Source organism: Cervus canadensis, chromosome 1 (assembly GCF_019320065.1).
Source record: "Cervus canadensis isolate Bull #8, Minnesota chromosome 1, ASM1932006v1, whole genome shotgun sequence".
In the NCBI taxonomy this organism is placed as follows: domain Eukaryota; kingdom Metazoa; phylum Chordata; class Mammalia; order Artiodactyla; family Cervidae; genus Cervus; species Cervus canadensis.
Genome location: NC_057386.1, coordinates 111,263,725 through 111,281,028, shown reverse-complemented (window position 1 = coordinate 111,281,028; position 17,304 = coordinate 111,263,725). Strand labels below are relative to the sequence as shown.

The 17,304-nt window shown below is 40.7% G+C and overlaps 1 protein-coding gene across 10 annotated transcripts in view; it reads left to right on the top strand.

Annotated features, from left to right (window-relative positions):
• Nucleotides 1-17,304, top strand: part of MTMR3 (myotubularin related protein 3) — a 125,586-nt gene that overhangs the window by 69,113 nt on the left and 39,169 nt on the right. For 7 of the 10 annotated variants that reach the window (XM_043436873.1, XM_043436858.1, XM_043436839.1 and 4 more), the window contains 3 exons: nt 6,771-6,860; nt 7,255-7,371; nt 16,968-17,050. In XM_043436873.1, coding sequence (XP_043292808.1) covers nt 6,771-6,860; nt 7,255-7,371; nt 16,968-17,050 — 290 coding nt within the window. Of the gene's footprint in view, nt 1-6,770; nt 6,861-7,254; nt 7,372-12,866; nt 12,900-16,967; nt 17,051-17,304 lie in introns of all 10 variants that reach the window. The other 3 variants (XM_043436811.1, XM_043436819.1, XM_043436887.1) reach the window with 2 other exon arrangements.

Here is a 17,304-nt window from a genome sequence, read left to right as displayed (position 1 = left end):
TCTGTTGTAGTTGTTTAGTTGCTAAATCTTGTCCAACTCTTTGTGACTCCATCAACTGAAGCCTGCCCTGCTCCTCTGTCCATGGGATTTCCCAGGTGAGAATACTGGAGTGGGTTGCCATTTCCTACTCCTGGGGATCTTGCGACCTAGGGATTGAACCTGTGTCTCCTACATAGGCAAGAGGGTGCTTTACCTCTGAGCAACCAGGAAAGCCCCCTTATGTGTTTAGGTGAGTTTAAAAAGTTAATGTGATGCTGAGTAAGCGTGTTTACAGTGTACTTTTATGTGATAATTTTTAAAAGGCTTCCCCGCCCCCCAGTATTTCTCACTTTTCCTGCCTATCCTCTGTTGGTTTTTGAGAAAAATAGTCCTAAATCCAAGGTTTTTCCTATCGTTTCTCTTTAGTTCTGAGTGTAAATACTTGGTGTTCTTTAAGTCAAGAACTTTCTCTTAAGAATGGAAATAGCTTTTTGCCTTTTTAACCAATTCTAACATTTATAGAGAAAATGAGTTCCTTTCAAATAATGAGTGTGTCCCTGTTCCTTCACCACATCATTGACTTCAGAGGACATGAGTGGAATGGAATAAAATGGAACTGACTGACTCAGAACTCTACATCTAACAAGATATTTTGGTGTACAGGAGTGGAGCCATTCTTTGTTCACTCTAGGTAGTTTTATTTTTGGAGGCTCCAAGCCACATCATATCAACCTGACTAAAACGCACCAACTTCATTAAACTGTTAATTTATTTATTGCTATAGTATAAATAACTGAATAGATTTTTATACTTTTGCTTTTGAAATTATGATTCTCAGCTATGCTTTTTGACAATGATGGTGAATACGTAGCAGCCTCAGGGACGCGACGTGACTAACGTGGTTGTGATGTGCACCAGCAGCTCTCTTACGCAGCATTTACTTAGTGACAGGCTTCACGCGTGATCTGCGATGGTCGTGGAGTATGTGCAGATACTGTGTTGTCAGGGAGCATTTACGTAGTGACAGGCTTCACGCGTGATCGGCGATGGTCATGGAGTATGTGCAGATACTGTATTGTCAGGGAGCATTTACTTAGTGACAGGCTTCACGTGTGATCTGCGATGGTCATGGAGTATGTGCAGATACTGTGTTGTCAGGGAGCATTTACTTAGTGACAGGCTTCACGCATGATCGGCGATGGTCATGGAGTATGTGCAGATACCCTCTCCCGGGCTGAGGAATCCAGGCATTTCCTTTGTTAGTTTTTCAATGCAGTGATAAGTACCCTCTTCCTTCTTATGAACCATACGGTAAAAGTGATTGTTTACAATTCTCTATCTTTAATATGGATCACCTTATGTTTTGTAAGTCTGGAATTTTAATCTTTATCTTTGCTGAGAATAACTACCTTGTAAGACAGTATATATGCCTACACCATGTTGATTAAAACACCTTTGCTCCATCAGAGCTTGGGTCCCCGTGTCTGTCTGTCTGTCTGTCTGTCTGTCTCTCTCTCTCTTTCTGGCTCATTCCTTGGAACGCAAAAGCTGGCTGCTTAACTGTTGCAGGAAGGGGGACCCCTTCCAGGGCTCAAAACTGGGCTCTTGTCTAACACTTGGAAATGGATTGTCCGAGGAAACACATGTGCTGGCAAAGCAAGAAATTTTATTGGGAAAGGGCACCCAGGTGGAGAGCAGTAGGGTAAGGGGACCAGGAGGACTGCTCTGTCACATGGCTGGCAGTCTCGGGGTTTATGGTGATGGGATTAGTTTCTGGGTTGTCTTTAGCCAATCATTCTGACTCAGGGTCCTTCCTGGTGGTGCACGCCTTGTTCAGCCAAGATGGATGCCAGAGAGAAGGATTCTGGGAGGTGGTCGGACAGGTGGTGTCTCCTTTTGACCTTTCCTGAACTCTTGTGGTTGGTGGAGACTTATTAGTTCCCTATTCCTTACCAGGACCTACTGTTGTAAAACAGCTCATGCAAACGGTTACTATGGTGCCTGGCCAGGGTGGGCGGTTTCAATCAGCGTGCTTCCCCTAACATAATGCTGGGAATATTAGCCTCTTTCCTTCTTTCACTTTCTCATCATCTACTCTGGACCACCAGGTTTCAGGCCATTAAAGGACCCCAACACTATATGAAAGTGAAAGTGTTAGTTGCTCAGTCGTGTCTGACTCTTTGTGGCCCCATGGACTGTAGCTGGCCAGGCTCCTGGGTCCATGAAATTCTCCAAGCAAGAATACTGAAGTGGGTAGCCATTTCCTTCTCCAGAGGATCTTCCCAGCCCAGGGATCGAACCTGGGTCTTCTGCATTGCAGGCAGATTCTTTATCATTTGAGCCACCAGGAAAGCCCATTAAATACTATAAACCTGTTTATGATAGGGATTTGAGTGTCCATGGGAGAGGTGTGTATCCTGGAACCAGTCCCCCCTCAGATACTGAAGGATGAATGTGTTTGGTAGTAGAATATAGAGGAGCAGCAATTCTCAAAGTCTTTGGTCTGAGGACCTCTTTTTACATTCTTGATTTCTTGAGGACCCCGAAGAGCTTTTGTGTATGTAGGGTGTTTCTGTCTGTAGTTAACTATCAGTTCAGTTCAGTCGCTCAGTTATGTCCAACTCATTGCAACCCCATGGACTGCAGCATGCTAGGCCTCCCTGTCCATCACCAACTCCCAGAGTTTACTCAAACTCATGTCCGTTGAGTCAGTAATGTTATCCAGTCATCTCATCCTCTCTTGTCCCCTTCTTCTCCTACCTTCAATCTTTCCCAGCATCAGGGTCTTTTCCAATGAGTCAGTTCTTTGCATCCGGTGGCCAAAGTGTAGGAGTTTCAGCTTCAGCCTCAGTCCTTGCAGCAAATGTTCAGGACTGGTCTCCTTCAGGGTGGACTGGCTGGATCTCCCTGCAGTCCACGGGACTCTCCGGAGTCTTCTCCAGCACCACAGTCCAAAACCATCAATTCTTCGGCACTCAGCTTTGTTTATAGTCCAACTGTCACAGTCCATATGTGACTACTGGAAAAACCACAGCTTTGACTAGATGGACCTTTGTTGGCAAAGTAACGTCTCTGCTTTTTAATATGCTGTCTAGGTTGGTCATTACTTTTCTTTCAAGGAGTAAGTGTCTTTTAATTTCATGGCTGCAGTCACCATCTGCAGTGATTTTGGAGCCCAAGAAAATAAAACCTGTCACTGTTTCCCCGTCTCTTTGCCATGAAGTGATGGGACCGGATGCCATGATCTTCGTTTTCTGAATGTTGAGCTTTAAGCCAACTTTTGCACTCTCCTCTTTCACTTTCTTTCTTTTTTTTTTTTTTTTTCCTCTTTCACTTTCATCAAGAGCCTCTTTAGTTCTTCTTCACTTTCTGCCATAAGAGTGGTGTCATCTGCATATCTGAGGTAATTGATATTTCTCCCGGCAGTCTTGATTTCAGCTTGTGCTTCGTCCAGCCCAGCACTTCCCATGATGTACTCTGCATATAAGTTAAATAAGCAGGGTGACAGCATACAGCCTTGATGTACTCCTTTCCTGATTTGGAACCAGTCTGTTGTCCATGTCCAGTTCTAACTGTAGCTTCTTGACATGCATACAGATTTCTCAGGAGGCAGGTAATGTGGTCTGGTATTCCCATCTCTTGAAGAATTTTCCACAGTTTATTGTGATCCACACAGTCAGAGGCTTTGGCATAGTCAATAAAGCAGAAGTAGATGTTTTTCTCGAACTCACTTGCTTTTTCGACGTTGGCAATTTGATCTCTGGTTCCTCTGTCTTTTCTAAAACCTAATATCTGGAAGTTCACGGTTCACTGACTTGGAGAATTTTGAGCATTACTTTATTAACGTGTGAGATGAGTGCAGTTGTGCAATAGTTTGAGCATTCTTTGGCATTGACTTTCTTTGGGATTGGAATGAAAACTGACCTTTTCCAATCCTGTGGCCACTGCTGAGTTTTCCAAATTTGCTGGCATATTGAGTGCAGCACTTTCATAGCATCGATCTTTTAGGATTTGAAATAGCTCAGCTGGAATTCCATCGCCTCCATTAGCTTTGTTCCTAGCGATGCTTCCTTAGGGCCACTTGACTTTGCATTTCAGAATGTCTGGCTCTACGGTTGTGATCACATAATCGTGATTATCTGGATCGTGAAGATCTTTTTTGTATAGTTCTTCTGTATATTCTTGCCACCTCTTCTTAGTATCTTCTGCTTCTGTTAGGTCCATACCTTTTCTGTCCTTCATTGTCAGTTTCTGTCCTTAATTGCCCATCTTTGTGTGAAAAATTCTCTTGGTATCTCTAATTTTCCTGAAGAGATCTCTAGTCTTTACCATTCTATTGTTTTCCTCTGTTTCTTTGTGTTGATCACTGAGGCAGGCTTTCTTATCTTTTTCCTTGCTATTCTTTGGAACTCTGCGTTCAGATGGGCATATCTTTCCTTTTCTCCTTTGCCTTTCACTGCTTTTCTTTTCATAGCTATTTGTAAGGCTTCCTTAGACAACCATTTTGCCCTTTTGCATTTCTTTTTCTTGGGGATGGTCTTGATCACTGTCTTCTGTACAGTGTCATGAACCTCCGTCCTTAGTTCTTCAGGCACTCTATCAGATCTGATCCCTTGAATCTATTTGTTACTTCCACTGTATAATCATAAGGGATTTGATTTAGAAGTCAAAGCTGAGAAACCCTTAAAATGTTCATAAATTCATTTTAAAAGTAACAATACCAATTTCTCGTAACATTTTTAATGAAAAGTAATGTTTTTCTTATCCAGCAATAATTAATGTAAAAGAGTGACATTGTTTTACATTTTTACAGTTTTTAAAAAAATACTTGGCTTAATAGATGATAGCTAGGTTCTCATATCTACATCTGCATCCAATTTGTTACAGTGTATTTTTTGAAATAAATGAAGTAAATCCAGCCTTACTCAGAAGTTAAATGAAAGAGTACTTTAAGTTTTTCCAGGTAGTTGTCTGTATTCTTCTATTACACATCAAAACTTGACAAGTGTTAGTTCTTTGAAGGTTAGTTGCAGTGTGGAATTTGAAGTCATGTCAGTGAACTTTCTGTATTATGTTAAAACCATCAGTTGTCTTGCACTTTAAATGGATCTTTTATCCATGCATGATTTTGTAACATCATGAACGGGTCATTTTGAAAATAATGAATAGTGAGAAAATTAGGAATGCAGGTCTTCCAAAGGTAGACAAATTTTGCAGTAAAATTTCTTTTAAAAATCACACTTGGTAGTATTGCCACTGGTCATATCAGAAAAGTATTTGGTACTGGAAAGCTGTAAAGTTCCTTGTGGCAGATGATAGACTTTCCAAAATTGAAATTTTCTCATTAAAACTTCATCACTGGTAACTTATGTCAAAAGATCTACTGAAGTCCAAATTACCATAGTCAGTTGTTCTTTTCAGTTGCAAATGGTGCTCATTCATTTGCAAAAGAAGTTGCTAGTTCAGCTTGTAACTGAAACAGTTGCACAGGTGCTTTACATTGAGACAACCATAACACTTCAGTGTGCAGCAAAAGGCTTTCATGGGTATTTCCTCTTTATTTTTTAATATTTTATTTTATATCTTTATTGGACATGCAGCATGTGGGAGCTTAGTTCCCCAACCAGGGATTGAAACCATGCTCCCTCCATTGGGAGTTTAGAGTCTCAACCACTGGACCACCAGGGAAGTCTCTATTTCTTCTTTAAAAACAAAAAAAAGAAAAAGACTTAAGGATCAGAATGTAATAAAATTGATCGTTTTTCTCTTACTTGTTACCAAGTACATTCAAAGTGCCACTGCTAGATTATACTAAGGGACCAGCAGGTTTACTCACTGAGTCTCTCTGTGCTGTTTGTACAAATGTCAATGCAGAGAAAAAAGGCTTAGTATTAAAAGAAAGTCTTAGTAGTATTGTGACTGTGGTTTTGACCTCATAGAGGCCTTGAAAGGGTCTCAGAATCTGCAGATCACATTTTGAGAACCATACTATTAGGTTTTATGTTTTTTTTTTTTTTGGTTTTATGTTTAAAATTGCTATTGCCCTTATAAAATTTGCTGTGTAAATAGATTTCATCATAATTTACCCCTGGACTTTCCAATAGATTGGTTTTCCCCCTGATCTTTGAATATCATGCAAATTTATAATGTAAAAGACTGTTTTTATGTAAATTATGATTAGTTCAAGTGCCATTTAGATTATAATTTATTATCTTTTGAGATTGTCTTAATAGAAATAAATATGTAATACAAAGATTAAACTAGGGGTAGTGGTTTACACACACGTTTTCAGTTTGAGGATTCAGTTCTTAAGTTTACATTGAAAAGAAAACAGCTTTGTTATGGAAAGTTCCCATATAACCAGAGTAGACACTGAGATATAGTGAACTCTCACTTAAAATTCCATGTATCAGTCCCCTCATGGACAGTTGTTTCATTTATGCTCCATTCACTTCCTTGTTACCCTTCCCCCTCCAAATGTTTTGAGTCAAATTCCAGACATCGATCACATCATTTCATTCTTAAATAATAATTCAGAATGCATCTTTTAAAAATAAAGGTTATAACTTAAGAGAAAAAAGCCACTAGATCTTAGTTTCTCTTAAAAGTAATATACTAGCAACTTATTAGCACTTAATAGAAATGTTCTTAACCTCTTTGACTTTCTTTGGTAGTGGTGTGTGTTCCATTTAGAGGCACCTGGATTTTGTGATTATGGTACTAGACATGGCAGAAAAACCAAACATAGAGTAGGAGCTTTGAAATTATTTAAACATTTGGGTTTTTTCTAGGATGAAGAGACCCGGCACAGCCTTGAGTGCATCCAAGCCAATCAGATCTTTCCCAGGAAGCAGCTGATCCGGGAGGATGAGAATCTTCAGGTAATTCCAGGCCACTTCTGATTGTGAAACAAGTATTAAGCATCATAGTGACAATGTCGCAGAGCCAGTGGATTGAAGTAATGCACTGCATATAGGAATACATATTAGAGAAATGTATTTTTTCCCTAAACCACACACATGATAGAAATGTATGCTGGAAAACATCTCTGTTAGACTTTCCCACTGAGGTGGTCATGTCTGTGTCATTTCTTCTTTAGTCTTAAATGTGAATAACTAGGTGTTTTGAATCTCGTGGGTGTACACCCGTCCTCTTAGGTCCCGTGCCCATCTGTGTGCTGTCTGGAGCGAGTGTGTGTAGTCTGTTCACCTGACCTGTGTTTAAGGACTTTGCGTTACTGCTCAGAGCTCTGAAGGGTTTCTCCTCCCCTTGAAGGTTCCTTTCCTTGAACTGCATGGAGAGAGCACAGAGTATGTGGGCCGTGCTGAGGACGCCGTCATCGCCCTTTCCAATTACAGACTTCACATCAAGTTCAAGGAGTCTCTTGTTAACGTAAGTGCCGTCAGCTGTTCTTCCACTAGAGCAGGTGGAGAAAGGAAGGAAAAAACCTTCCGTTTCTCACATTGGAGTGTTATATAGAGTTTAGCATGAAAACGTTGTGTACTCTGCTTTTTTCTCAATTTAAGCACTGGGGACACTACATTAGCAAGCAGCTCTTATGCTTGATTTAAAATGATACATGTAGTTGTCAGCTGAGGTGTCCATTGTTTAGTAACACTGCATGATTTGCAGTTGGTAATGCTGTATCATTAAGATTTGCAATGCTGCAGAAACTGTCTAGGCTTTTATTCCTCAATTTTTAGCAGTTACCGACTGCATCAGTTGAAAGAATTTCCTAGACCTTAATGTCAAATGCTAACAGTTTTGTCAAGAAAGCACAGTGGTGATAGCAAACACCCTTTTCCAACAACACAGGGAGATGACTTTACTCATGGACATCACCAGAGGGTCAATACCAAAATTGGATTGATTATATTCTTTGTAGCCGAAGATGAAGAAGCTCTGTACAGTCAACAAAAACAAGACTTGGAGCTGACTGTGGCTCAAATCATGAGCTCCTTATTGCAAAATTCAGTCTTAAACTGAAAAAAGTAGGGAAAACCACTAGGCCATTCAGGTATGCATTAAGTCACTTCAGTCATGTCCAACTCTGAGCGACCCTGTGGTCTGTAGCCCACCAGGCTCGTCTGTCGAGGGGATTCTCCAGGCATGACTACTAGAGTGGGTTGCCATTTCCTTCTTCAGGGCATCTTCCCAACCCAGGGGTTGAATCTGCATCTTTTACTTCTCCTGCATTGGCAGGCAGGTTCTTTACCCCTAGCACCACCTCCTAAATCAAATCCCTTATGATTGTGCAGTCGAAGTGACGAATATCTATAGACAGACGTTTATAACATTGTACAGGAGGCAGTGACCAAAACCACCCCAAAGAAAAAGAAATGCAAGGAGGAAAAGTGGTTGTCTGAAGAAGCTTTACAAATAGCTGAGGAAAGAAGAAAAGCAAAAAGCAAAGGAGAAAGGGAAAGATTTACCTAACTGAATGAAGAATTCCAGAGAATAGCAAGGAGACACGAGACCTTCTTAAATGCACAATACAAAGAAGTAGAGGAAAACAACAGAATGGGAAAGACTAGCGATCTCTTCAAGAAAACTGGAGATATCAAGGGAACATTTCATGCAAAGATGCACAGGCTAAAGGACAGAAATGGTAAGAACCTAACAGAAACAGAAGAGATTAAGAAGATGTGGCAAGAATACACAAAAGAACTATACAAAAAAGTTCTTAATCACCCAGATAACCACAATGGTGTGGTCACATCACCTAGAGCCAGACAACCTGGAATGTGAAGTTAAGTGGGCCTTAGGAAGCATCACTATGAACAAAGCTAGTGGAGGTGATGGAATTCCAGCTGAGTTGTTTAAAATCCTAAAAGATGATGCAGTTAAAGTGTTGTACTCAGTATGTCAGCAAATTTGGAAAACTCAGCAATGGCCACAGGACTGGAAAAGCTCAATTTTCATTCCAGTCCCAAAGAAGGGCAATGCCAAAGAATGTCCAAGCTATAGTACAGTTGTGCTCATTTTGTATGCTAGTAAGGTTATGCTCAAAGTCCTTCAAGCTAGGCTTCAGTACATGAACCGAGAACTTCCAGATATACAAGTTGGGTTTAGAAAAGGCAGAGGACCAGAGATCAAATTGTCAACATTTGTTGAATCATAGAGAAAGCAGGGCTTCCCTGCTGGCTCAAACGGTAAAGAGTCCTCCTGCAGTGTGGGAGACCTGGGTTCAAGCCCTGGATTGGGAAGATCGCCTGGAAGATGGCATGGCAACCCACTCCAGTATTCTTGCCTGGGGAATCCCCATGGACCGAGGAACCTGGTGGGCTACAGTCCGTGGAGTTGCAAAGAGTTGGACATGCCTGGGCAACTAAGCACATAGAGAAAACAAGGGAATTCTAGAAAAAACATCTGCTTCATTGAGTATGCTAAAGCCTTTGACTGTGTGGATCACAACAAACTGGAAAAGTCTTAGAGATGTGAATACCAGACTACCATAACCTGTCTCCTGAGAAACCTGTATATATATGGGTTAAGGAACAACAGTTAGAACCCTACATGGAACAGCTTATAGGTTCAAAATTGGGACAGGAGTATGGTAAGTCTGTATATTGTCACCCTGTTCATTCAACTTGTATGCAGAGTAATCATGCGAAATGCCAAGGTGGGTGAATCACAAGCTGAAGTCAAGATTGCACAGTCTCAGAAATGCAGATGATACTACTCTAATGGCAGAAAGCAAAGAGGAACTAAAGAGCCTCTTGATGAGGGTGGAAAAGCTGGTTTAAAACTCAACACTCAATAAGATCATGGCATCAGGTCCCATCATTTCATGGCAAACAGAAGGGGAAAAAGTGGAAACAGTGACAGATTTTATTTTCGTCCTAAAATCACTGTGGATGGTGACTGCAGCCATGAAATTAAAAGACGCTTGTCCTTGGAAGGAAATGTATGACAAACCTAAGTAGCGTACTAAAAAGTGGAAACATCACTTTTCCAACAAAGGTCTGTATAGTGAAAGCTATGGTTTTTCCAGTAGTCACGTATGGATGTGAGAGCAGGACCATAAAGAAGGCTGAGCACTGAAGAGTTGATGCTTTCGAATTGTGGTGGTGGAGAAGATTCTTGATAGTCTCTTGGACTGCAAGGAGATCAAAACAGTCCATCCTAAAGGAAGTCAACCCTGAATATTCATTGGAAGGACTGATGCTGAAGTACTTTCGCCATCTGATGGCAAAGAGCTGACTCGTTGAAAAAGACCCTGATGCTGGGAAAGATTGAAAGCAAAAGGAGAAGAGGGCGGTAGAGCATGAGATGGTTAGATAGTATCACCTGCCCCATGAACATGAATTTGAGTGAACTCCAGGAGATAGTGTAGGACAGGAAAGCCTGGCTTGCTGTAGGGGGGACGCAAAGAGTTGGACCTAACTTAGGGACTGAACAGCAACGTCAAACAATGAGATGTACTTTGAGTTCAGTGCAGGCTTCTGTTACAGGATTTAGTGACTCTTACGGCTTCTTAGTGGTATAAGTATAGATGTTAAATAAAATGTTTATTTGCATAATGTACTGTGTATTGCTGAAGAGAGGGAAAGCTCTCAACTTTTGAGTGCATTTACCCTTTTCAATTAAAAGGGTATTCTCAGTGAACTGGGTCTTCTAGCACTATTGCCATCCTTAATATTTTTCAGTAAACTTGTCTTTCAGCACAAAAATGCCAAAGTTCAGGTATTTTAACCAAACGGATGCCTTCTTTTTTCCTCACTGAACAGTGTTGTGGCTCTTTGTGCTTTGGGTCTACCACAGAGGAGTGTCCTGTGACATCTTACAAAAGCTTAGGACTGTCCCTTCATTCAGATAGTGTGTTTGGGAGCTCATTTTGGGATTCTTAGAAAGTTGTTTTACTCAGCCATCCAAAAGTTACCCAATTCCTTCATCATATTTTTTCCTTGTCAAGACTCAAATGGCTGACATTTTCTTTGTGGTTGGCGTTTATAGTTTTAGTGTTTATTAGTACTCTGTGCAGTTAGGCATTTACATCTAGGAATCACTGTGGCCTAAATTCTTCTTGCTTGTAGATTTGGGCTATGATCACAGCTCTTGTCTTAGTTTTCTGTCTGTCAGCTAAAAATACACACTGGATTCATCAAGGCAAGAGACATGTTGTGCTTTCATATCATGTGCCACTGTTCAGAAGGGTCCGTTTGGAATTGAGTGGCCCTGATAAGAGGTGACAGGATGGAATCTCCTATAACATCCCAGCAGCCAGATCCTACTAGCTACTGTGGAAATAATGACAGCAATTTTAGTAGAATTACCCAATTTAATTTTGTGTTTAAATGTCTAGAATTGGTGAAAATTAAATTACATGTGGAGATAATGTAGTTTCGTATCATTGCATTTTTTCCTGCAGTCCTGTCTCTCAGCTTTTTGGTTTATGGCCAAGTATTTCAGAGACTATTTTTAGATCTATTGGGGTAAAGGATCTGTTGGAGAGAGCACATGGATTGGATCATGTCATTCACCAACCTAAAAGCCTTCAGTTTTTCTTGATTACTTCTAAAGTGAAATTACTTAACGTGGTGTCACCCTGAGTGATGTGATCCTTGGTCCTTTATGGCTTTTCTGTTTCCCTCTCTTTCCCCTTCTCCCCTTTGTATTAGTGAAACCACCCTCTTTGGACTCTCAGACATACCTTACACCTCTGAGTTCTCTCTTCTCCTACCTAAGGAACTTTTCTTCATCTGTCAAAACCCGATTCAGGTGATAATATTCTTCTGTGAAGCCTTTCTCAGTCCCAGTTCCCTCCCTGACAGTTTATTACCCTCTCTTCTGGCTTTTTCTGTGTCTTGAACACACTTTAACAACTTTTACCAGATATGTTGTAATTTTTTGTTTGTTCATCTTTGTATCTTTAGAATCCAATGTGTTTACTTGTGCCATTGTATTCAGTAAATATTAAGTGAATTGAAGTTAATAATGGGTTTGAAATAGATATTAGACCATTTAAAAATCTTCTCTGGGTTTAAAGCTCCTTTTAAATCATACTTCTGTGTAAATAAGCCTGCATCATCTTTTTCTCTAACAGTAGCTGTATGATAGATTGTTTACTGGAATTGTTGGTCCCCCAACTGTGATTGAGATACAGTGCTTAAGAAAATTTACCCTTGTTTTTAACTTGTGACCAATTTCTTCACCAAAAAGTGTTTTCCATTTAGCATGATAACCCTCTAAGGCACAGAGTCTGCCTGTCTTTTTTTTAAAAGCCCAAGATAATGGCTTTGCACTGAAAAATGGTTGTGTAAAAATATTTTGTAGTTGCAGTGATTTTAAGTAATTCAGATTGGGAGAGACTAGGGCTTCTTTGTACAAATAAGTTAATCACATCACAGTGCTAGGCTCCTAAAACCTGTGGTTACTCCAGGAAACAATGGCTCCTCCTATTCTGGTCCTCCCTCAGCAGATGAGTATTTCAGTAAAATCTGTCATATTAAGAGACCCCTCCCCTAAAAGTTACTATATCTAAATCAAACATATATCAGCCATCAAAACCCAGATGTGTCAGTATGTATTGTGGCATGCTCCAATTTGCATCATTTTGTATGTTTTCAAATGAACGCATTTAACTCTTAAATGACTTATACCATCAAGCTTTAAATAGCTGTCTGATATCGTATATTCTCTTAACCTCATCGTTACTGTAACGCACATACATTGTATCCAATCTCCAGTTTCTAGGGTAAAGAACCTCTGTAGGGTGGTTCAGTTGTAGCATTTAAGGTATGAACTGCTCCTATTCCGTGCTTTTCCCAGACTGTATTTTTACGTATGTATAGGTATATTTCTTTGCTCAGCTAATTTACAAACAAGTAAGTGTTCAAGTGAAGATAATGAAATTTTAAAATGATTTTTGTTGTGTAATTCAATAGACAGCCTCTCAGTCTGCTGCTTCTGAAATCCCAGTAAGTAGCATGAGAATTGTAGGCGGTTGTTGCACCTGTGCTTGGAACAAACTGTTTTTGAGTGTCAGATGCTCACCTTGCAAGTCAGCAAAGTGTGTCCTCTCTGCATGAGTCTCTTTCCTCATATTAGAGAAAGTTCTAGTGGTTTTGTGTACATGAGGACAATTTGTGGAGTGGAGTAAAGCCCCATAGTCCCATGAGCAGATGGAATTGTGACCTTCAAAAAATGTAACCTGAATTTCAACCAGAAGTAAAGACAACGTTAGTATTTAAAAGGACGTTAAAACTCCCATTTCTAGACTGGTCTGTTAATGCTTCTTAGGAACAAGCTGGAAGTATACCTGGAAACACCTTCCTTAGCATTCCCTACATTTTTTACATTGCCTAACTGTTGTACATTGAAAATCTTTGTTACTCTCCAAGCATCAGAAGGTTTTTGTTAACGATGCCCTTTGGCCTTAGCATTCATAAATCAGAGGAGGCTTCTGAAAACCCATGTTGGAAGAGTACGTTGTAAATACCAGAAGTGAGCCATAAAGAATTTGGGTCTTTAACCTGTGACCATTTTCTTCTGACTGGTTTTTAAATTGTTAGAACCCAGATAACCCACGGTGTGTTATATAGATTTTAGGTTAAGACTCATTACATTATTTTTACTCTGTTACTGCCATTTTTATTTGCCATGTGTATGCAAGGTTAGTACTTCCCCATTCAGTCTATATAAGGGCATTTATTATTAAAAAGTATACTTTATCCCACTTTTAAATTCTGGTGCTTAGTAATTCACACACATTCAGACCCAGAATGAATTACGGTAAATACAGTAGGAAATAACATAAAATTCCCTCTGGAACGAGTACTGCAACTCTCTTATACTTATGCATGTCTATTACGTTCTTAAACTGCCGCTGTCCTGCTCTTTTGGATTGATGCTCTCATGAGTTTTGGTGTATGTAATATAACTTTTGACCTTTAGAGGAATTGATTAACAGCACTGAAGTGTGTTTGATGTATTTTAAGCATGAGTTTGGTGGGTTTTATAAGGAGAAAAGCACTGTAACGGGAGAGAGAATTGCCTGGCAAGTAGAAGGCAGAGAAGGAGCAAAATGAGGATGAGCTGTTGCAAAGCACTGAGTCGTTTAGGGAGGGTGTGATTGTGACTTCAGATTTCTTAGAATTGCCTCTGTAGAATGTTGGTTTACATTGTGTTTTCCTCTTAAGCTCCCTGGTGAAGAGGCTGTTTAATAGAGAAAGAAAAACTAAAGTGGTGCTCACACAAAAGGGAAGGGCGTCTTAGAGGAAGAACGGCACACCACGTATGTCGGAAGGACCCTGAGCTGGAAGGCAGTCATGGATTCTGGTCCTGACTCTGCCGCTCGCTTTGGTGGAGTGTCTTAACCTTCTTGAGCTATAAAATGGTCTGCCTCATGAACCTGTATTTCTTTGCTTTCGGGTATGTCTAGTGACAGAAATGGTAAGGACCCTCCTCATATGTGATGAAAGTTGAGAAACCTGAATCAGTGGACTTGCCTTTAAAGAAGTAGAGAAGCTTATTTTATATTTTGGTTGACTGTATGAAGAGGAAAAGCTAACTAGCTCTGCCTTTTTCAAAGAGAAGGCAATCTTGAGGGTGCAGCGGGTACATTGAAGAGTAACATTAAGATGAAAGGGGAAGAAAAAAGGGAGCTGTTCATTTGATACAAAATCAAGTGTTTCTCTTTTATGTCCTTGTTCTTGCTGCATATTAAACTTCCTTGCATGTGATAATCTGCATGATTATTAAAATCTGTTTGCTGTTATCTATGACTTGAATACACATGGTGGTTTCTTGTGATTTGCTATAATCTATATACTAGCAACCAGTATTTTTATCCTTTCTTAAGTTTGCAGTGTTAAAATACATGAAAAATTGTATATTGGAAGCATGTAGGTAGCAAATGTTTTGCATACTCTGAAGTGTTGCATCTTTGTGTTTTAGAAGTCTGAACATAGGCTCTTGGGCTCTAGTCCAAAATAGTAGGGATGTAAAACTTTTGTTCTTTGTGGCAAAATAGCACAGGCTGGTCCATTCCCTCCAGCGTCTGTAATAATGTTAGTAGGTTTTCAGGTTTTCTAGCTATAAGGTAGGGTGTTGGAGGGGACATGGAGCACGTGATTGCTGTGAGAGCCTGTGGATCTGTAAAGCTCACTTGCACTCCACCCCAGGCTCTGCCCGTTCCCTGTGCCCGGGCCTCCCTAAGCTGGGACCACCGGAAAGCAAAGGCTGGTGGCATGTGGGAAGGCTAGAGGATTGCCCAAGGAGGTCGGTAAGCAGGCGGAATTTTGGTTGGTAAAATTTTAGAAAATTGAAATTAGAACTCAGGCCTCTGAATTGCCAGCCTGGCACCTCTTTTTCTGTTTTTGTTTTTGGGGGAGAATGGGGACTGTAGGTTTAAAAAACAAAAAACCTAATATGAGTCTGTTACAGGATACCCAGAGGACCGGCCTGAGGAAAAATCAGTGTCCCCTTCTGATCTCTTAATCTCCTATTACCCCTTCACAGTTTATCCCTACTGATACGTTGTTGTTTTTCCTTCTTAGATGTACAGGTCTTAAAAGAATCTTTAACTGCATCAGCTCCGGTTTCTAACAGCACCTTGGGGTAAAGGACTTAAAAACAGAGGGCCAGAGGTCCTTTTTCTTTCTCTGAACACAGACAGGAGTTCTTAGTCTTTCTCTTACTTCTGGTCCTATTATGAGGGAATTTTGTAGATAAATCTAGAAGGCTCTACTTCTGAGGTAGGACTCTCAGCCATTAGTTGAGTAACAGTATTTTGTTTTCTTCTCTTTTTTAATCCCTACCCAAGTTTCTTTGTGTTTGTTCGACATGTCCATCATAAGGGCTTCTTTTCGATCTCCACGTCCTTGTTCTGAGAGTTCTCAGCTGACTCTGGCAGCTGCATGGTCGGGCAGGGTTCGCCGGAAGCCTGTTCCTGAAAGGGGCTCAGCCAGCAGCAGGGCCACCCGCTGCAGGCAGTGCTCTCTCGTTTCTGTCTGTGCTGGAGGAGACTGCCGCCGCCGCCTCACGCAAAACACGGACTGCTGGAATGCTCCTTGCAGCTCCCAGAGCCACATTTTGATTGGGCTTGATACAGCGTAAAAATATCCTTTTTCAACGAGTGAGAGTATCTGCTATAATTTTTACCAGGTTCTCTTAAAAGTTTTGGAAATTGGAAATTTTTGAGGTTAAGGGTTGAGTCAGGAAAAGTTGAGGGACAGGAGGATTCTGACGACAGCTTGAGGATTTATCACCCTCTTCAGATGCTTTCCCTCCTATCTGCCTCCCTTCTCTGATCCCCCTCCGCTGTTACACTGATCTTGTTTCAGTTTCAGATGACCAGATTGGCAGGGAGAGAACCATCCCAGCTTACTCATACCTTGAGCCCTCCTTGGTAGCAGGGCTCCTCAGCTTGTCTTTTGAGACACAGTAAACCTAGCCCATTAGGCCAGTGTGAGAGCTGTCCCTCTCTTGCTGAGCAGAGAGCCTGACCAGCAGCTCCGTCGACTGTCGGACCTCCAGTCTTTTTCACATTGCTCCTTTGCTGACACAAGGGCCCAGGCACCTTGACATTTGGGATAGGAGACAAGTATAGTCCCACTAGTATCTTGATCTGCAGCTCTTTTTTGTCAACAGGACAGGATTAACTGTTCTGGTTCCCTTCAGCTTCTGTGTCACCACAAATCACAGCTAGCTCTAGCATCATAAAGTAGTACTTTGAGAGAGGAGATTGTAAGTTTGTTGCTGGAGAGATGACACATTGCTGTATTTCCTTGTTCTTCTAGATGTGGTGCCTCCTCTCCATGGGTTGTCCTTGTGCTGTGACATGACTCGAGGGCATTGATTAGAGACTGAGGAAGGGAAGCCTAAATCACCCACTAAATCACTTGAGTGCTGTTGATGCAGATGAATATGCAGTTCTGTGCTTCTTTCTCCTGTAGGGCTCTCTAATCGCTCTTGCTGGACACATTGCAGAACTGCAGGGGCAATGCCTTTTTGACTAAGGGAACTTCATCTTTTTTTAATTGCAGATCCCATTGCAGCTTATAGAAAGTGTTGAATGCCGAGATATATTTCAGCTTCATTTGACTTGCAAAGACTGCAAAGTTATCAGGTATGTGACGTGTTTATGCTGTTGTTTAGTGTGGAAAATACTTTTTAAAGGGTGGATTCATGATTTGATAACAGAAACTGCTTTTGAGGGTCAGCCTAGTTAGGGACATTTTCTGAGTAGTTAGTCCCTAAAATATTTTATCTTCAGGCTACTTTGCTACTGGAAAGATACATTTTCTTTTTTATTTGGATATAACCGTAAATTTGCAAAATAAATACAAACATAAAAATAGTAAAGAGCACTAGTACTGTTAA